The 20,416-nt window shown below is 40.5% G+C and overlaps 1 protein-coding gene across 1 annotated transcript; it reads right to left on the minus strand.

Annotated features, from left to right (window-relative positions):
* Nucleotides 1-1,085: 1,085 nt before the first annotated feature.
* LOC149003855 (subtilisin-like protease SBT5.4) lies at nucleotides 1,086-5,280 on the minus strand. Its single transcript, XM_089169310.1, has 7 exons — nucleotides 5,194-5,280; nucleotides 4,653-4,762; nucleotides 4,456-4,553; nucleotides 4,177-4,341; nucleotides 3,929-4,037; nucleotides 1,925-3,048; nucleotides 1,086-1,639 (listed from the first exon to the last, which is right to left on the minus strand). The coding sequence occupies exons 1-7, from the start codon at nucleotides 5,278-5,280 to the stop codon at nucleotides 1,086-1,088; spliced, it is 2,247 nt and encodes a 748-aa protein (XP_089025436.1).
* Between the last annotated feature and the right edge of the window lie 15,136 nt (nucleotides 5,281-20,416).

Raw genomic sequence — 20,416 nt, forward strand, 5'->3', positions numbered from 1 at the left:
GGAGGAGAAGCCAACAAGAAAGATTGGTATAGACAACAAGCTCAGATGCATATTTTGGTGAAAACGTTGAAGATGAAGGCGAGTAATTTATTGTAATCTCTCTCATTTGAAAAGTTTCACTTTTCAAGTAGTTGTTTGTTAGGGTTGAGTTTTTTTGAGGTTGTAACCTTATACTTTTGTGATTGCAAGAGTTTATATTGGAGTTGGTGCTCTATGTCCTAATTGTATTGAGAATGAGTGTTCTCTGATCACTGTATTGACCAAGATTTTAGTTGGAAAGTGTTGAGTAAACATGAAGCTCTATTTGGGACATTATTATGTGGATGTAGGCAGTTTTGCCGAACCACGTAAATTTGGTGTCTTGTGTCTCTAGTTTATTTTTTGCATTACATATGTTGGAGTGTCTTGATTGTAGAATGGTGGTACACTTTCTGATAGACCCAGTCATAAGTGTGTGATGGACTTGTCCTTGTGTAATTGATAACTATGAGATTATCTCGATCAACCTTGTCTTGAGGTTAAAGAAGAGTCATATTGAAGAGAATTTTAGAAGACACTGATTCACCCCCTCTCAACATCAACCTAAGAATAACACCTTGGAATGGTTTGATCTAGCCATATTTGCATCTTGATCTACTTCTAGCCCATCATGCTTAGAATTGGATCATCTTTGCAATTGATAAATTAAATTGGACCTCTTTACATATGAAATTGCAAGTGTCATACCCAATAGTCTAGAATATCTTGTATACTTTAAATAAATCCTAAAACCTACAAAGATGACGGACAATCCAAGGTAGCACTATTTTGAATGTGTAGAATGCATGATGTATACGGTAAAGTTTCACACATGAATGTGCTCATCAATTCCCAAAGTTCCATTTTTTATAAAAAGAAATCACTTTGTTATGAGTTAGAGAGGATAAGTGATAAACATGCAATCTTTGTCTAATAAAGACATTCCAAAAGGAAGTATGATACAGTTCTTTCCTGTGCTAACACTGGAAAGATATGTCATTTCATGTTTCTCATCTCATCTCATTGCATCTCAACCAAGCAACAAAATTAGAAACACGAAAGTTTATCTATGTTGTAGCTGCCTTAACCACAATTCGACTCTTTACACGATGACGACCATCATCCCATTTAAATTCACCAAATACGTAGTCTTTAGCAGCACCAGGCCACTTGGTCTTGATGGTTAACTTGAACGCCTTTTCTTGTCCAATCGAATTGAATGAGAGAAGTTTTGGTTCCACTGAAATAGAAATTCCCAACGGAGGACGGATAACAGGCTTGTATGTAGCTGGGGATGACCCAACATTCTTCACCTTCCTCATCAAAGTGGCAGAGCCAGAGAGGTTTGGTACTGTGAAGGTAGGATAGTTGAAGTCAAGGAGACTAACAGCAGGCTTGGGGCATGCATAACGTAAATTTGACTCGGAGAAGGCTTTAATAGAAGATTCATTGTAACCAATGGTACAGAGGAAGTTCAAGTAGTCAACATTTGTTAGATCATAGACCAAACCAGGATCCATGGCACTGTTAGGTCGAACATGTCCAGCTCCGTAGTGGAATGGGCTTGCTTTCACTTTTGATTCATCCTGTATGGGCTCCATTGCATTATCCCGTGTACTTGCTACACATTATTTGGAGGAAAATTACCAAAGAGAGGGAGAAAATCAGTTTTATGAGTAAGCTAGCTTCAAGGGCTAGTGCTTAAGTGCAATGCACAGCACCGCATAGTGTACAGTTGAGATCAAAATCTCAATCTTTGGTCTCAACCATCCATCTCGCATAAGTGGGTTCAACACTTTTGTGAAACAAATAGTCGAGATTTCAATCTCAACTTACGCAGCAGGTACTACACATTAATTACACAGCACCCAAGCAAAACGCAACATCAAGGGGATTAATAGATTACCGGTGGTCATGATGGCAGATCTGATGGCAGCAGGACTCCAGTGAGGGTACAATGCCTTGAGGAGGCCAGTAACACCAGCAACATGAGGGCAGGACATGGATGTCCCAGACATTTGGGCAAAGGGATCATCCCCGAATGCTTGGGTGAATGCCGCGATAACATTCACACCTGGTGCAGTGATGTCTGGCTTGAGAATCTCAGGTGTCACTGAGTTAGGTCCCCGAGAGGAGAATGACGCCATCATAGGTGCTGGCTTCACCCCCAACTCCGTGCTTGGAAACAAGTAAGCCTTGGGTGCTTTTGTTGAATTCATATATTCAGAGAGCATATTAGACTGGGAGCGTGCTTGCTTCCCATCCATCGCTATCATCCCCACAGCCCCTGCTAAGAGAGTTTCTCTTCCTATGTCTTTAAGAAGCATATAATCGCCAATGCACACCAGTATCTTTCCCTTTAACAGCTTCAGGTTCAACGACCCAGACCTGCAAACCTGAGCATCCTTGAATGATGCTCCCTTCCTTCTTATATCAGAGCCCCTCACCAAAGGGTGCAACTTGCCATCCGCGGACACGGAAGAGTCTGCAAATGTCTTCCCATCTAACAACTTATTGTTGCCAAGCATCACTTTGGACCAGAATTGGCGATCCATGGTGCTGGCTGCCACAGTAAAAATCCAAGGGGCTGAATTTGAGACAAGAGCAGGCATGGAACCATTGTTTCCACCTGAAGCTGCCACAAGGATACCATTCCTAACAGCATGGAAGGAGCTAATGGCGATACTATCCACCAAGTAGTCCTCAGCGCCACTTCCGAGTGAAATAGATATAATGTCAACACCATCGTGAATGGCAGAGTCCATAGCAGCCATTATATCAGCATCAAAGCACTGATCATTTCCAATTTGTGGTCCACAAACTTTGTAGGCTGCCACGCGTGCCCTAGGCGACCCTCCCTTGGCCGTACCATTGCCGAATCCTACAATACTGACATTATGGACAAAATTTCCGGCTGCTGTTGATAAGGTGTGGGTCCCATGACCAGTTGTATCATCGCGTGAATTTTCGTAGGTTGTGTTAGCACCTGCAAGGTAACCTTTGCCGAAAAACTTGGCCCCAATCAACTTCCTGGATCATTCCATTTCGTAAACAAATTTACCAAAAGTTTAAATAAATGTGTATTAGTTTTCTATTTTATGATTTTATATGTGATATAAGAAATGAAAAACAAATTGCCAATGAAACATGTAAGTTCACAAGAAAAACCTAATTAATTTTCTCTATCTATCTATCTAACCAATTGAGTGGTACGGCATCTATCAATTTCTTCTCACCAACTATGTTGCTACTAAAATTTTCATTACACAGAACCCGAAATCCACTCTATTTACAAATTAATAATTACAATTGTGGCTAGTAATCTTACAAATATGCCAATAATGGATTAGTCAAATGGTTAAAGACCTGCCTTTCCACGGGGAGTTCCTAGGTTTGCACCCACTCGGCGACGTATGTTAGTAATTCAACTCACCCCATAGTAACAAGCTACAAATGTGACTTTCTATTTAGAAAATTTTATGTACACAATCATTAAGTATATGAATGTAAACATTGGATGGACATGACCATATACAATACATCATCTTTAATTACCTCCCACAATTAAAAATATGATTTATCAAAAAAAAGGTAAGAATATAATTATACGTTTTATTTCTTTACACTTTTTTTTTTGTACAAATGTACATTTTATATATAGGAAAATTGTGGACAGGAATATTACATATGCCACCGGAAAGACTTAAACCTATGACATTTCTATTGAGAAGTGAGGCTCTCAACTATTTCACTAATCCTCCATTGGTAAAAAACAATTATTTTTATAATGTCAAATCTAGTATTTAATTTAAATATTATAACAAATAATTTTTGAGAATAAAACAAAAGTCATTTTAGATATTACGTTAATTCAAGGAGGAAAAAGAATAGGAAAATTAGGGAATGTCACCTATTGCAACGAACTCCATCAGGCTTAGTGTCAGTACAACCTCCTTTCCACCTTGCGGGAACAGGTCCATACCCATGGTCGTTAAAACTCTCTGACTCTGGCCATACACCTTTTCAGAATATCCAAGCGTGTATATGAATGCATGAGATTAAAAGAAAAGGGAAAGGACACAACATGAAAATGAAACAATTTTATACTAATTAGGTTTCAACTTCATTATTAGATTATATGTGGTAACAGCCACCCACCGGAGTCAAGATTTGCAACAATTACATCTTCCCCAAATCTAGTCTTCTCCCAGATGGAACCATGTGGAACTACACCATCTTTTTCGAGCCCCATAAATTCCCAACTCCTTGTTGTATGTAATCGATGCCCTTTGTTTGGGAAGACTGATACGACCTCAGGATGCTCTGCATTAATTCAAGAGCAAGCCACGGATTAATAATATCCATTTAAGTCAACCTACATGCAAGTTAACACCTTAATATGATGATGATGATGATGGTGATGTGCATGGTACATACTTGCAATCTCAGCTGCTGCCTCTTCTTCAAGGATGGCGGCGAAACCATTAATATACTTGTTATAGGAGTATATAATTGATTCTCTCGCCACTTCGAGGCTATGTGCATGGCAGGAGATGAGAAGGGGAATAGTAAGATTGATATTTAAAGCACGAGAATGAAGGAGAAAAGGAAATTATGAAAGTTTCATATCTTACCCTCCAACGTAATCTGCGAGAAGCTTGTGATGAGACTGTTCCGCTAGATCCATAGAAGCTTGTGTGATTCCCAGACCATGTGAATGGGATCCCAAGTATACCACGTAAGACTGCATGCATGCAACATGGTATACGTACATGAGTAAAACAAGTCAGAAATATTTATAAATACTTTCAATGGTGAGTGGAGATTCTCTCAATTTAGGCTGGTCATTCTATCATTCTTTCACACTCACATAAGGCCTGATATCACAGACAGGCCCGTGGGTATGGGGCATATAGATCCTCTCCACCCATCTCTCCCCAACCCCCCATGTAAGCCTGCTGGTGTAACAAGGTTAACGTTGTGTCGCCCTTTGTAAGGGTGGGGGCATGGGAGACAACTCACATTGGTAGAGAGGATTTGAAGCCATGTAATTGTTGAGGGATATGAGGACAGGCAGTTGGGTAGAAAGGATATGTTCTCTTCTATTGCAGGAAATTAAGAATAGAAAAAAAATAAACAAATGAAAAATAACGAAAATAAGAAATCCTTAGTTGCCTTTTTCATGGCAAACGTGGGTCGCTGCAACATGGAGAAAACCAGAAAAGGAAGAAAGAAGAGCGAAAGCCTTGAGAACTCCCCCATTGCTTCCTCGATCTCCTTCTCCTTCTCTTCCCAGAATTTCCAGAGATGGCAGCAGGCGATGGGATGGAATTTGAAAGTTACTCATTGGATTATATAGTGGGATCAGAGAAAGACTGAGAATCTAAATTTGGGATTATTAATATGACCTCAACTTTAATATCCGGTTCCCGAAAAGCCATTCTCCCAAATGGCTGGCTCAAGTTGCTTATAATTATTTGGCCGTCTGAATTTAAGTTCCATTTAGAAATAGAGAGACCTGCTCCTCCTTATAAACGACTAATAAAAGATTTGAATTTTTCATACCTAAATATATACCTTACTGTCATATAAAGTAAGTACTCTTTTTTCGTGATAATTATTTTTTCTATTTTTCATTTTGTTTAAAATACTTTTAGACTATATTTAATTATTTTCTAAAATAAAGATCGCGTGAGAAAAGAGGGTAGAATTAAATTTGAAAAAACAATTTTTTCCATAAATTCCAAAAGTGTAGTTTGTTTGGTTCGAAGGTGAGAAAGCTAGATACAAGCTTCCTTAATTTAAATAAACTTGTCTGCTGAGATGGCATACTAACTTTCTCACTCCATACTTTTTCAAAATCTTACAAATATGTGAGACTTTTTAAAAAAAATGTGAAAAACTAAAAAGTGAAATATGGATTTTTATTTTTTATTTTTTATTAAAGATAATAGAATATCGTGTGAGATAGGTATCCATATCATGCTCTTTCATATCAATGTTTTCTTATTCTTCTTCTTCTTTTTTTCTTTCTTTTTTTTTTTTAATACACTGAGTTTTTCTATGTTTATTATTTCTTTACTTATTTTTTAATGGGGTGGGTTAATTTTTGCTCTCTTATACTATTATTGGCATTTCTTCGAATATGTCCTCATCGTGTATGAAGAATGGTAGGATACCCTGGATGTCAATTACCTTGTTTGCTCAGAAGATTTACGTATCAATACTTACCTTTACTTGTATTTTTGCTCATACCCAGTTCGATTATTCGTCGTTCATGAGGGGAGTTCATTTTCTCTACCTTAGGTACTGAAATTCTCTCGTATGCACTTCCACTTTGGTTATTCATTGTTATTAGACTGTAGTTTTCGGTTGGACTTGTGAGATCTTGCAGCTATTCGAATTTGTTTACTGGGATCCTTTTTTAACCTTTTAGTAGCTTGGTTTTCACCATCAGTATACACCTTTGTTTTGCATTATTTTGTTACGTACTCTTGTTGTATGTCATCTTCTTGTTTTATTTTTGTGAGAGAGTGACAGCTATACAAAGAGATACAGCTGTTTGTCTTTAGATAAAAAGATGTACCCTTACTTTATGAAATATATTGAAATATGTTTCTATGTGTTCACATGGTATCAGTTACCTATCTGGCTAACGCTACTTGATCCTGATGTTTGTTTTTTTATTTTTATTTTTTTGACTTTTTGGGTTCTGTTTCTTGGCATTATCTACTTTACTTGCTTTTTCCCTACGTTTCTTGACCTTTGTGTTTCTTACTTTCTTGACTCTGCTTTTGCGATTTGTTTTTTACGGTATGCAACCTTCTGTTTCTTGAGTTGTTCTTGTTTTGTGTTAATGGCGATGGGTTCCTCTACTCCTGTGCTGGTGACCTTTAATTCCAATCCTTCTCTTTCGATGAAACTCACTTCAACCAATTATCTCATATGGCGAGCTCAACTTCTACCTTTCTTACGAGGTCATAACCTGTTAGGTTATGTTGACGGCTCGTTCTCTCGTCCCACATCAATTGCTTTGCCTGGATCTGCAGGTTTTGAAGGCAATCCTAGTTCTAATGTTCTTTTGTCGGTTGATCTTTGGGATCGGCAGGATCAATTGATCCTTGGGTGGATCGTATCTTCCCTATCTAAAACTGCCTTACCTCATGTGGTTTCGGCAAAAACGCCGCAAGAAGCTTGGCAATCACTTGCTAAGGTGTTTTCTTCTGCCTCCAGATCTCGCATCCTCCATTTAAAGAATCGCCTGTTTTGTCTTCAATGGGGATCTTCTACAGTCAGTGATTTCCTTCTTGAAGTTCAGACTCTTGCAGACACTCTTGCTGCCATTGATAGTCCGGTGTCGGATGAGGATCTTGTCTTGGCAACACTGCGAGGTCTAGGAGAGGAATATTGTGATTTTTCAACTTCTATTGAACTTTGAGCAGAGCCAGTTTGTTTTGAAGATCTTGCTGGTTTTTTGTTAACACATGAATTGAATCTTGCTGCAACTTCAACCTCTGCTCATGTTCTTACTGCAAATCTTGCAACGCATGGAGGTTCTCATCGTTTCTCTCGCTCTGGATCTGGCTATTCTGGTCGTGCTCCTACTTGGAATCGCTCCAATTCTGGTGGTGTCAGGGGTTATTCAAATCGCAGCCGATCAAATTTTCGTGGTCGTGGTCGTAATTCAGGCTTTTATACTGATAGAAATTCTGGATTTCAGAATCACAGAGTTGTGTCTCCTTCAGATGGTGGTGTTGGTAGAAAATTTTCAACAACTCGCAGGAATGAACATTCCAATTCTGGTTGCTCTGTTGCTCGTTCGTTCATGGATGAAACTCGTATTTTGTGCTAGCTATGTGAAACTGAAAGTCATAAATCCTCGAAATGTCCATAGCGATTTAACCATGCTTTCGTTTTTTAATTTTCTTTCTTCTTCTGCACTTGGCCCAAACTCTGTTCTCTGATAAGTGTCTCTGGATACTGGATAGTGGATCTAATTATCACTTTTCTGCAAATATTTCTAATTTGGCTATCTGTGAGCCTTATACTGGTTTTGATTCTATCATCGTAGGTAATGGCCAATGAATTTTAGCTACTCATATTGGTACTTCATATGCCACTTTATCTGCAAAGAGTTTTGTTCTTCGAGATGTCTTGTTTCATCATGTTGCACATTGCAATTTGTTATCTGTTGATAATGGTGTTTACTTTATTTTTCATGCTGATTCATTTGAAATCAATGACACTTTGATTCATCAGATAATTGCTCAAGGCCAGAGTAATAATGGAATTTTTTTGCTTCGTTTGCAAGCTTGCTCTACTGTTACTTTTGCATCTCTTCAAGATTGGCATTGCAGGTTGGGTCATCCTGCTATTTGAAGAACTGTTGCTGTCCTAAAATCTTCTGATATAGTATACAAGGGTACCTTATATAACTGTGAGGCTTGTAGTTGTGCCCACAATCATCAGCTTCCATTTCCTAGGTCTGTAACTACTTATAGAGGACCATTGGCTTTAATCCATAGTGATCTTTGGGGTCCAGCACCATGTAATTCTTTTGATGGATTTGCCTATTACATATCCTTTGTTGATCATCATACGTGATATACATGGATTTTTCCAATGAAAAGAAAATCAGATTTACTATCTGTTTTTGAGAATTTCAAGAGACAGGTTGAAAATTACTTTAATTGTACCATTAAAGCTTTCCAATCTGATGGCGGAACTGAATATAAGGCTTTAGTTCCTCTTTTTGCATCAGCTGGTATTTCACATCGTTTGTCATGTACTTATACTCCTGCTCAAAATGGGGTGGCTGAAAGGAAGCATCGTCATATAGTTGAGTCTGGTCTGTCTCTACTATTTCAGGCTGGTATGCCTTCTTATTTCTGGACAACAGCCTTTACTACAGCAGTTTATTTACTAAATCGGCTTCCTGTTGCTGCACTTGGTAATGTGTCACCTCTTCAAGCACTTTTTGATGTGAAACCAGATTACAAGTCTCTTAAAATTTTTGGATGTCTCTGCTACCCTTGGCTCCGTCCCTATTCCAAGTCAAAGCTAGAGCCACGATCTACATCTTGTGTTTTCTTGGGTTACTCTTTGCAATATAAAGGATATAAGTGTTGGGATATCTCTTCCAAAAGGATGTATGTATCTAGGCATGTTAAGTTTGTTGAGTCACTCTTTCCTTTTAGGGTGGCTCATTCTTCACTTCCTGAAGTTTGTAAAATGCAATGGCATTCTTCACCTGTAACTTTGCCTTGTAACAACCCAACCCCTTCTGCATTTTGTAATTCTCCAAATGGACATAGTGAAATCATCCCTCCCCCAATAGATAATTTGGGTTCAAGAGGATATGGGTGTCCTGCAAGCACAAGTTTAATGGGCCTATGTCATTACCCATGTCCTTACCAAGTCCGCCGCTATTATCTGCGCCCTTAGTTGTGCCATTTGAGTCTATTATGCCCTCCATACCATCTTCACCGATTGTGTCTCCTGAGCCATCCACCGATATAGTCGGACCCACAATAGAAGGGTCAACAGACCATGCCCCCACAAACGATGCTAATTCTATGGTTGTGGGGCATGTTTCTTCTACTTCTATGCATCAAATGACAACTCGGTCTAAAAGTGGTATTTTACTTCCTCCTCGAACCAAGTTGAATTTGGTGGCCACCTGTGATGATTCAGAAGTTCCTACATGTTATAGTAAAGCAATGCAATTTTCTCATTGGCGTGTTGCCATGTTAGAAGAATTTAATGCTCTTATTCACAATGGAACTTGGGTTCTAGTTTCCTCGACATTTGCTCCAAATGTTGTCGGATGCAAATGGGTCTTCCGAGTAAAGCGTCGATCTGATGGGTCTATAGAACGTTACAAGGCCCGTTTAGTGGCAAAAGGCTTTCACCAACGACCTGGCTATGATTTCAATGATACTTTTAGTCCCGTTGTCAAACATACTACCATACGGGTAGTTTTGTCCTTAGCTGTTACTAACAAATGGCCATTTCGTCAACTGGATGTTTCTAATGCCTTTTTGCATGAAGATTTAAGTGAAGATGTTTTTATGAGTCAACCTCTAGGCTTTGTTGATCCTCAACATCCTACTCATGTTTGTCATCTTCGCAAGTCTCTCTATGGTCTTAAACAGGCTCCTCGTGCGTGGTTCCACAAGTTTAGTTCTTTTATTATATCACATGGTTTTGTTGGGTCTAAGATTGATCCATCTCTTTTCATCTATCGATCGGCTACAGTGGTTCTCTATTTTCTCATATATGTTGATGACATCCTAGTAACCGGTAACGATATGTCTGCCATTTCTTGTCTTCTCAAGACTCTATCTATGGCATTTTCTCTCAAGGATCTGGGGGATATCCGTTATTTTCTTTGTATGGAGGTCACCCGCTCTCCAAATGGGCTATTTCTTACTCAAAAGAAATATATTTTTGATTTATTACATCATACCAAAATGCATGATGCTAAATCCATTTCGACTCCTATGGTTTCTGGGAAGCTTATTTCTGCACATGATGGACAACCCCTTACTGATATTACGAGTATTGTCATGTTGTGGGCGCTTTGCAATATCTTACTACCACATGACCAGATATCAGTTTTGCGGTCAATAAAGTAGCCCAATTCATGCATTGTCCTACGGATAGTCATTGGAGTGCCGTTAAACGAATTTTACGGTATCTTTGTGGTACCACCTCTCATGGGCTCTTTTTTGGATTACAGTCTTCATGTTCTTTAGTGGCATATTCAGACGCAGATTGGGCCGAATGTCCTGACGATAGACATTCTACTACGGGTTACACAATCTTTTTTGGAGGACATCCTATTTCATGGGGTTCTAAGAAACAACGGATAGTTTCACGCTCTTCAACTAAGGCTGAATATAGGGCCGTTGCTACTACTGCTACTGAACTTCTATGGCTACGCTCTCTCCTTTGTGAGCTTGGGGTGTTCTTACCTTCTACTCCTTTGATATGGTGTGACAATCTAGGGGCCACTTATATGACTTCCAACCCTGTTTTTCATGCACGTACAAAGCACATACAGATTGACTATCATTTTGTGCGTGATTTGGTGGCTTTTAAGCAGCTGTTTGTTCGTTACATCTCTACTATCGATCAAGTTGTTGATAATCTTACAAAAGGCCTGCCAAGGCAGCAGTTTCTTACCCTTAGACACAAGCTTTGGGTTTTGGACTCCCTATGCTTGTGGGGGAGTGTGAGAGAGTGACAGCTGTACAAAGAGATACAGCTGTTTGTCTTTAGATATGCTTATAAATAAGATGTACCCTTACTTTATGAAATATATTTAAATCTGTTTCTATGTGTTCACAGTTTTTCTTAATTTTCAGTTTGGATTTTACTGGCAATCTTTGATGGAAGAAAGTCTCAATTATTCTTTGTTGTATGGTTATGGAAATCTGTCTCAAGATTGACAATTTCAGTCCTCTTCACTTTAATATATTATCCATTCTTATTTTCGGTTTGACTTCATAATTTTTCTTTCCATTTTCTTTCCTAGGATGGATGATGACTTGAATCCCAACACTCGAAACATTTATTTTGTCATCCGAATTACTGTTCCGAACATCTTACTAGAACTAGTTGTGGTGACTGGTCCAGACTATCCATCATATTTACATATTTCTTTTGCCTCAAAGAGAAATTTTCTGGGATCGCTTTTCTATTTTTTTAGGATGTTGTGCAACATTCTGAATGGGGAGCTGTTTAAGAGAGTACTGTTTCGAACATCTTACTAAAACCAGTTGCTGTGAAATTTTTCTTCAATGAAGAAGAGGGGCATGGAGGGCATGGATCTTCTGATGGTAGATGTAGAAGACAAGACCCAATCCACGGAACCGGATGATTAAACAAATCACCCAAATGAACAAAATATACCAATGATCTTGTGCAATATAAATTGAAAGACAATCACAAAACAAATAAACAACAAACCACCACAAGAATGAAAAAGGAAATGCAAACAACACACAAGAATTTTACGTGGTTCACTAATCCGAAATATTCGAAATTAGCTACATCCACGGGGAGGGATTTCACTATTTTAATCTTCAAAATAGTACAAGATTTGAGTGTGATACAATGTTACCTCAACCGGTCACATAACCTCTCAAAGCTCCTTAGAATACCCTTCCACCTTAAGTTCTTGAAGAAAACCCTTCAATCCAAGCTCAAGCTTCAATGGAGTTGCAATGGAGAAAAAAACAGGAGGGAGGAATCTTTTTTTTGTAAAACCAAAAAGGAGGGGAAAAAAAAAAAATAGTGTTTTGGGTGTTGAAAAAAAAGTAGTTTTGTAAAAGAAAATTTTTTTTTTTTTTATAACAGCGTGATCTTGGAGGGGGGTTGGTTTGTTTTGGGGGTGAGGTCCGATGACCCGGAGTAAAATAAGAAGTCAGCTTTGGGCCATCCCAGTAGAGGACTTGGTGTCTGGCTTTAAATCCATGAAAGTCGATGATGAGGTTCTATTTATGGAAACTGAATCCTGATGAAGATCTAATTAGTTGATGGACTTGGAGTGCTCTCTATCTTGGTTTGAAGGCATTTCTACCTATTAGGTAAGTCACTTGACTTGTGTGCAAAACCCCTTTAGGTTTGGATTTGTTCTGGACCTTCAATTCCCTGTTTTGGCCTTCTTTGTCGGCATTGGTCGACTGATTGGTCGGCTTGGACCAGTCGACCAATCCACTCGACCAATGAGTGTTTTTTTTTGCTTTTTTTTTTTTTTTTTTTTTTTTTTTAGTCCAACCTCGAGTCCACTTCGTATTTGCTGCCTCCAAACCCTCTGGAGCGGACCAAAGACCTCTGCAAGTCATCTCTCTTGCATCCTTGGTGTTTTCTTGACGGATCTTCGTCGGAACTCTTCTTTTTGCATCAAAAGGTATGTCTACTCTCTCTTTTTCTCCTCCATCTTTGTTTTTCTTTCCTTTTTGAGTTGAGACAGTAGAAGAGATGCTGCATCCTCTGTTGCAAACATCTCTGAACATGTTCTCATGATCATCCTAAGGATTTAAGGCTAGAACAATGATCTTAACCATGATCATTGCAAGCTTTTGAAGGATTCATGATCAAACCATGATTTAATCTCTGTTAATCTTCTAATCTGAATTCTGATCTCTTTGGATCTTCTTTCATTGATCATGTTAGTGGTTAATGGTTGTGTTTTCTTTCCATGATCCATAATCCATAGAATTCTAGTTGTTCTCTTCTACCTTACTATGTGTTCTTCATGATGCATGATAGTTACATATATGGTAGGTTTTATTTCCTTATTTAGATTTATGCTTCTAAGCCTTATTCCATGAAGACCTATGCATGTTTTCATGTTTTCATTACGAAAGCAATGATCCATCCTCCTATAGTTCTTGTCCTTGTTTTCTATTTCAAATTCATCAAGATCCATGTTTGAGTTAATTATGGTAACTTTTTGTTTCCTAATTTGGATCTTGATACCTTGATTTGATTAGTGTTTTGAGGTCCCCTATATGCTAGAATACTACTGATGTAGTCTACCCCTTGATTAGTACCCTTTTGAACCACCAAATTCGGATTTCATATCTTAAAACTCTGATTTTATAGGCTCTCATCTGCATTGGTCGACTGATTGGTCGCTTGGACCACTCGACCAATCCACTCGACCAATGAGTACGGCAACTCCAGAATTGGTGCATTTCGGATGTTTTGATATATTTTCTGTTAGGGATCTTTCCTAATATGTTGTATATACTTGTTTAGGACCTTCTTCTCAAGTTTGCCAAGATCTTACTTGGTTTCTTAGGATCCTTTTGCGAGTTATAAAAGGTAAGGATGGTTATTTCCTTAATTACATAGATAGCATGAATCTAGTTTCTATATTTGAATATCATGAATATGTTTCCTAAATTAGATTCTTACAATGATATACTACTGTTGCATAACTTTGATTACGGTAGCATTACTTATTCATATTGAATTGATTCATGTATGATTTACTTACCAATGTTATACAAGTGATTGTAATACTTGATTTCTTTCCATATATGTAGTTACCATATATGTGATGATATGAATTGATGCATGTGTATGCTTACGTATGGTTTGGAAAGGAGAGGTGTCCTTTCGACACTTCTGTCCTTGGACTACTACGGGAATATTATGGGATGTTTCCGGAGATGCCCTCTGGACACCTTCCTAAAGCTGTTGGATGACATATCTAGGATTGTCTAGTAGTGTTTGGCTAGGATGTCTGTTATGTCGGACCCTAATCGGGAGGGTATTGAGACCGAACGACCCGTGGTAGCAATGGGGATTCATGGGCGCTCAAGACCGGTAACCAACCCGTGAGAGGACGGGAATCACATTGTGGGGGCCATTTATTGGTAGGGTTGCATATGGTTAGACTTGGGCTCACGGGCGCTTAAGACCGGTAACCAACCCGTGAGAGGGACGTGAGGGCTTCCCGTTTACCATATGTGGATGATCAATAGGGTTGATGAGTCCGTAGTCCGAGTTGGTCGGTGCCATAGGATACGCTGACTCTAGTGTGAAGGATACCGGAAAGGATCGTCGGGGACGAGGAATGGAAGTATCTGGATCGACTTGATGTAACCAAGTAGAAGACTTGCATTTGGCTAGGTTTTACCACGACATGCGCCGGTACTTATACCAAATGGTTGTGAGAGAGTGTGTTGACTTAACCCCCTGCCAAGGTTTGTCTGAGGGATGAAGGACCCATTACCTGTCGGCTGCTCAAGACCGGTGAAATGATCCGTGAGAGAATCCAAGATATCTTAAATGGTTGAGGATGTGAGTGGACTTTCCTAAAGAAGTACGGTGCTATGACTTAAAGCATGTCGCCAATAGAGACCAGCATCCATAGAGTTAGATTCATTCATTCATTGTTTGTCTCATATCATATTGCATTTATGTTTGTTCTGGAATCCTGCCATTTATGTTATTATGGATTTTAAGCGCCTTCTTGGGTTTCTTTGAAACTCATTCCTTTATTGTACAATGTTGTTAGACTATCCTGCAGTCTTGAGTATTATGACGGTCCCTATGAAGAAGCGCAAGGCGAAGAGACATATCTCCGGGGAAGGTGATTGCGGTTACCACAATTACTACGAAGATCCCGCAGTGGTTATGCTCCGTACGATGCTTAGTCCGACCATTGAGTGGAAGCGTCCTTGTGCTATTTATGAGATCTATACATACAAGGATGTCGTCTATAAAGTGGAGAATAATTTAGTTACCCAATGTACTTGCTCTTTGGGATTAGATTTTGTCTAGTTTATTCTTTAGAGCTACTTTTCATTTGGATGTAAAGTGGGATTTTTGCTTCACTTTACTTATCTGTTTGATACTACGATTATATCTATTATTTCGATTCGTTTATGATTCATTCTTTCATTATTGGATCTATGATTTATCTTCCGCACTCTTGTTATGATTGTTCATGATTATGTTATTGTTTATGTGGGAGGTTGATCACTCGATCCACGATCTTCGGGCTGTGGATCACACTCTCGGGTATGCCGGATAGGGTACCGCATTTGGGAGGGCGTGACATGATTGGTATCGAGCCCAAGGTTCGAGGAGATCCTAACCACAAAAGACAACAACTGAACATTCTGAGTCATTGATCCGAAATGACTCTTCTACTCTTAGAAGTGAATAATAGAACACTGAATTAGAAACTTGACCTTTGAGGCATAACGAGAACATTTACGAATAACATACCATAATTATACTTGAACAAATGACACTAATGCAAGGAAAAGAAAAGTGCATAACATACAATAATTAAAGAGAAACAAAATGAACTTCATTAATTTCAAAAGTTTTTACAATGATTACATCTGAAATGCATAAATGGAAAATCCTAAAGTACGGTCTATCTAGGTGATCTACTACGATCTCTGTATGCTCACGAACTCCTGCTAGGCTGAGTCACGATGCTCTATCCTATCTGTCGTGACTCCATCCTCTCGTACATCTGCTCTGTCGACCTCCATCCTCTCTAGCATGGAAGTCATCGATCTCATCTGTGCACCAAGATCTGAAGTCTCCGGAACCGCATGTGAAGGGCCGCCTGCCTCGAAGTGTGATGAAGGAAACTCGTGATGCACGAGGCTCGGCCTCGCGCATATCTGTATCATCTCCGGCCTGATCATCACTATCGGGACCGATATCCTCTCCTCCATCCTCGATCCCTGATCCTCATCCTCGATTCATCATCATCCTCACCCTCCTGGACCGGGAGATCTCTCTAGCGATGTAGTCTCATCGTCGAATGGTCCGAGTCCCAATGGGGTATCCCTGTGATCTAGTGTCCATCGGTGTATCCTCGAAACTCACCCCGAAATGCCTGAAGATCAAAGTCGGAAGCCTCCCATAGCAAAGGTTCCGCATGCTAGGCCGCGAGAACTAAGTCCGGCATGACCTGCTGAATGATGTAGGAGAGATCGATCTCGAAGCCCATGTAGATGCGGTAGATGACCAAGGCCTCCATCACTTGTGACCCGATGGTGATGTCCGGCTTTCGGCATGATGTTTCGGCCGACTATGCGACCGATAATACGTGCGAGAGCCCGTCATCCGTCCGCTAGTCCACGGTGTGTAGCATCGACGGCTATCCCATAGCGTAGAGCATATCTCGCGAAGCTTCGTACGGCATCGAGATGGCTGTCCGGATCTCGCTCCTGCGGGTATCCACACACTTCTTTGTGGATAGTAAGGGACCTGCAAGATCTCAGCCGGTGTCCGGGTAGAGAAGCGAATCCGAGTGCGGAGGACCACTGCTCCCGAGGACAAGTGCGAGTGGATGTCCACGGCCTCGAGCCTCCTCTGTGTAAGTAAGGTTCTTTGAAGAACAACCTCACTAGCTCCGGGTATACCGGCAAATCCTCGGTGAAGAGATGAGTCCTTTGTAAAGTGTCGAACCTCTGCCGGATCCTAAAGGCTACGAGCTGGCGTAAATGAAGTAGACGCCCCATCTCGATGTTACAATAGCTGAAGTAGGCCTCGTACGGAAACTCGGCTGAGGTGTGTCAAACATGTCCGGTCTCCTAACCTCCTCTCTAGGCTCGAAAGGAACTGACCTCTGCCCCTAAGAGCACCTACGATGCGACCTCGACCTCTACCTCCTCCTCGTCCTCCCCTCTGCATGGTGTATCTGTGGAAGAGACAAGAGACATTTCCAATTAGTGCTATTTTAAGATTTGAGCCAAAAGGGTATTTTCGTAATTTTTCGGAAAATTTCAAATTTGGGGGAAATTTGATTTGAACATACTAGCATGTGCGCAATACTTGGAATTTCATGTCTATGAAGTTGTTTTGATGAAAATCGATCGAAAACTTGGATTAAAGCGAAAAATTCAGCAAGAAGGAAATTTGGGGATTTTGCAATTTAGGTCAAAATTGGATTTTTGAAAAGTTGAAATTGGTTAAATCAAATTGTATGGACCTATCTACAATGTCATCTTGAGCATGTAGCATTTGATCTCGTGCGAAAATTTCAAGCGGTTTGAGAGAAAACGAAATTTTTCTAAAGATATCGATTTCGGTATAAAACTTTGCGAGATGAGCACCAAATGTGTTAAAACTTGTTGTCTATGCATGGTCATTGTGTTTAAAACCTAGGGAATATGTTTCTAAGCATTCCTAAGCATGATTTCTAGCATTGGATACAAGTAAAGCATGGTTTTATTGAAATGCAAGCATGAGAAGATGATAATGGAAGGAAGAATGAGAGATTTACCTTGTTTGTGAAGATGGTGTGTTGTGGTGTTGTTGTTGAAGCACTAAATCACCTCAAGAACACTTGTGGGAACTCTTGGAGATTTTCCCTAGAGCTCTCTCACCTTTGGAAGAAGTTAGAATGAGGTTGGAATGTGGAAATGAGGCTTATAATGCGAATTTTCGCATTACTGTCTTCATTGGTCGATTGATTGGTCGTTGGGTCACTCGACCAACCACTCGACCAATGGTCACGGTGACCTCATTTGCTGTTGAATTTTTTGGAAAATGTGATTTTTGCCTTATGGAATATTGTTTGATGACTATATGGATATATTTGAGCATGATTTAAGTTTTCAAATCATTTGGACTTGTGGTTTATGTTGAATCTTCGAAATTCGGTATTTTGATGTTCTCGGTTTTGCGAGAATGGTTACTCGAGAAGTGGGCGTGGTGAATCCGGTGGTCATGGAGGTGGTGAAGTACCTCGGGGAGGTGGTGAAGTACCTCATGGAGGTGGTGAGATACCAAATGCTGATCGGGGTACTCATGAGATCCACTGGTGCCCCGAATGTTGGAAGTTTGAGAGATATTGCCAATATTATGGGCAATATGATGCGGCGACAAGCGGCTCGGTTCAACCGGATGTTGGTGGGTTTCATGACTCTGCATAATGAGACCCGGGCTGGTGCTAATGTGAATCCTCATGCCATGATCCTGAATGCGGGAGGTTTAGTTGGAACTCCTCATACTACTTTGATGGAGAGTTTTACGAAGATGCAAGTACCCACTTTCTTGGAGTTACCAAGGACCCCTTGTTTCCTAACAAGTGGCTTCGTGAGTTGGAGAAGGCTTTCCGACATCTGCAATGCTCGGAAGCTCGGAAGATTTTGTTTCTTTGGCGCGAAGTTGCAACAAGAAGCTGATGCATGGTGGATTTCCACTCGTCTGTTTTGGAAGGTTTGCATGCGGGAGTTGTAACTTGGGAGTTATTCAAAGAGGCTTTTTGTATGAACTACTTTCCCGAGGCGGTGAAGGATGCGAAGGAAGCTTGAGTTTATGATTCGACTCAAGGAACTTTGTACGTGTTGGAGTACCAACGAAGTTCGAGGAGCTTCATTTCTTTGCTCAGATTCTTTGAAGGAAGACCTCGCCAAAGCAAAGAAGTTCTTCAAAGGACTGCGCCCCTGCCATTAAAGCTTACCTCACGAGTCCGGCCTATAGTGAGCTATGCTCAAGTGGTGCGAGAACTCGAAGAAGTTGGAAGAAACGAGAGAAGGAAAGTGCTCGTGTGCAAAAGCCTTGGCGATCAAGGAATTCTGGTTTGGTGGATCGCAATGACCGTCGTTATGTGAGACCTACACCCTACCCCACTCCTACCTTTCGGGCTAAGAGTGTAGGTCGGAACACGGGTTTTCGGCAGCCCGGCCGGTTTAAACGGTATGGCGGAAACCGACCACCAGCAAGTGCAAGTGCAAGTGCAAGTGCAAGTGCAAGGCCTTTTGTTCGAAGCCCTCTGTTGCAGCCACCCCTGTTGGATCCAGCAATCTGTTTGCTTCTCTACGCAAGCAAGCTGGTCATTTCGCTCGTGCTGTCCGAAGCGGCACCTTGCCCACACCTTTGCCCTGGTGGTGAAGAGTGCTCCTGCTCCTCCCTCTGGTAGAGTTTTCAGTATTTCGATGCTTGAGCGGGATCCAAGCCATGATGTGATTACGGGTACATTGTTAGTCGCTTCTATTTCTGCATTTGTCTTATTTGATACGGGTGCATCTCATTCGTTCATGTCATCTGCATTCATCAAGAAGACTAACCTAATCCTGAGAAGTTGTCTAGTTGTTTATTGATTAGTACACCTCTTGGTCTGTTGTGAAACTAGATAAGGGGTTATCTAAATGTCTGTGTTGGTTGGTGAGAAGAACTTGGAAGCCAATTTTGTGATTCTTGACATGAAGGACTTCGATGTTATTTTGGGAATCGATTGGTTGACAGCCCACAAAGTTTGTGTTCCTTTGTTCCTCAAAGAAGATTCAGTTCCATATTTGTGGAAGTCCGGTCTTTGAATTTCGGGGTGAAAAGAGAAGGGTTTGTAAGAAGGTCTTGTCTGCTGCTTGATGCAAGTCTATGCCCTAGTGGATGATGCTTCATGCGAAGGCAAGGGTATAGTGGAGAAAAGAGTCGATGAAGTCGAGTTGTCTGCGACTTTGTTGATGTCTTCCACGATGATCTATCGGGAGTGCCTCCGGACAGAGATGTCGAATTCTCTATTGATCTCGTCCCTGGTGCTGCACCGGTATCTAAAGCTCCGTATAGGATGGCTCCTCTTGAGTTGAAAGAGTTGCAAAATCAGTTGAATGAGCTCATTGATAGAGGTTTCGTACAGCCTAGTGTGTCACCTTGGGGAGCTCCGGTCTTGTTCGTCAAAAGAAAGACGGTAGTATGCGCTTGTGCATCGACTACCGTGAGTTGAATAAGTTGACTATCAAGAATAGATATCCGCTGCCCAGAATCGATGATCTCTTCGATCGGTTGAAGGGTGCAGTTGTGTTCTCGAAGATTGACTTAAGGTCCGGATATCACCAATTGAAAGTGAAGTCTAGTGATATCTTCAAGACGGCTTTCCGAACGCGGTATGGTCACTATGAGTTTA

Source organism: Hakea prostrata, chromosome 9 (genome assembly GCF_041222555.1).
Source record: "Hakea prostrata isolate BN-2017 chromosome 9, UWA_Hpros_2, whole genome shotgun sequence".
Taxonomy (NCBI): Eukaryota; Viridiplantae; Streptophyta; class Magnoliopsida; order Proteales; family Proteaceae; genus Hakea; species Hakea prostrata.

What these genes read in the sequence shown, in the direction of transcription:
- LOC149003855 (XM_089169310.1), bottom strand. Translation starts at nt 5,280, where the DNA reads ATGGGGGAGTTCTCAAGGCTTTCGCTCTTCTTTCTTCCTTTTCTGGTT. An exon ending in GGCAGCAGCTGAGATTGCAA is followed by an intron (nt 4,342 to 4,455) that starts GTATGTACCATG and finishes GAATTAATGCAG; the next exon opens with AGCATCCTGAGGTCGTATCA. An exon ending in TGTTGCAAATCTTGACTCCG is followed by an intron (nt 4,038 to 4,176) that starts GTGGGTGGCTGT and finishes TATTCTGAAAAG; the next exon opens with GTGTATGGCCAGAGTCAGAG.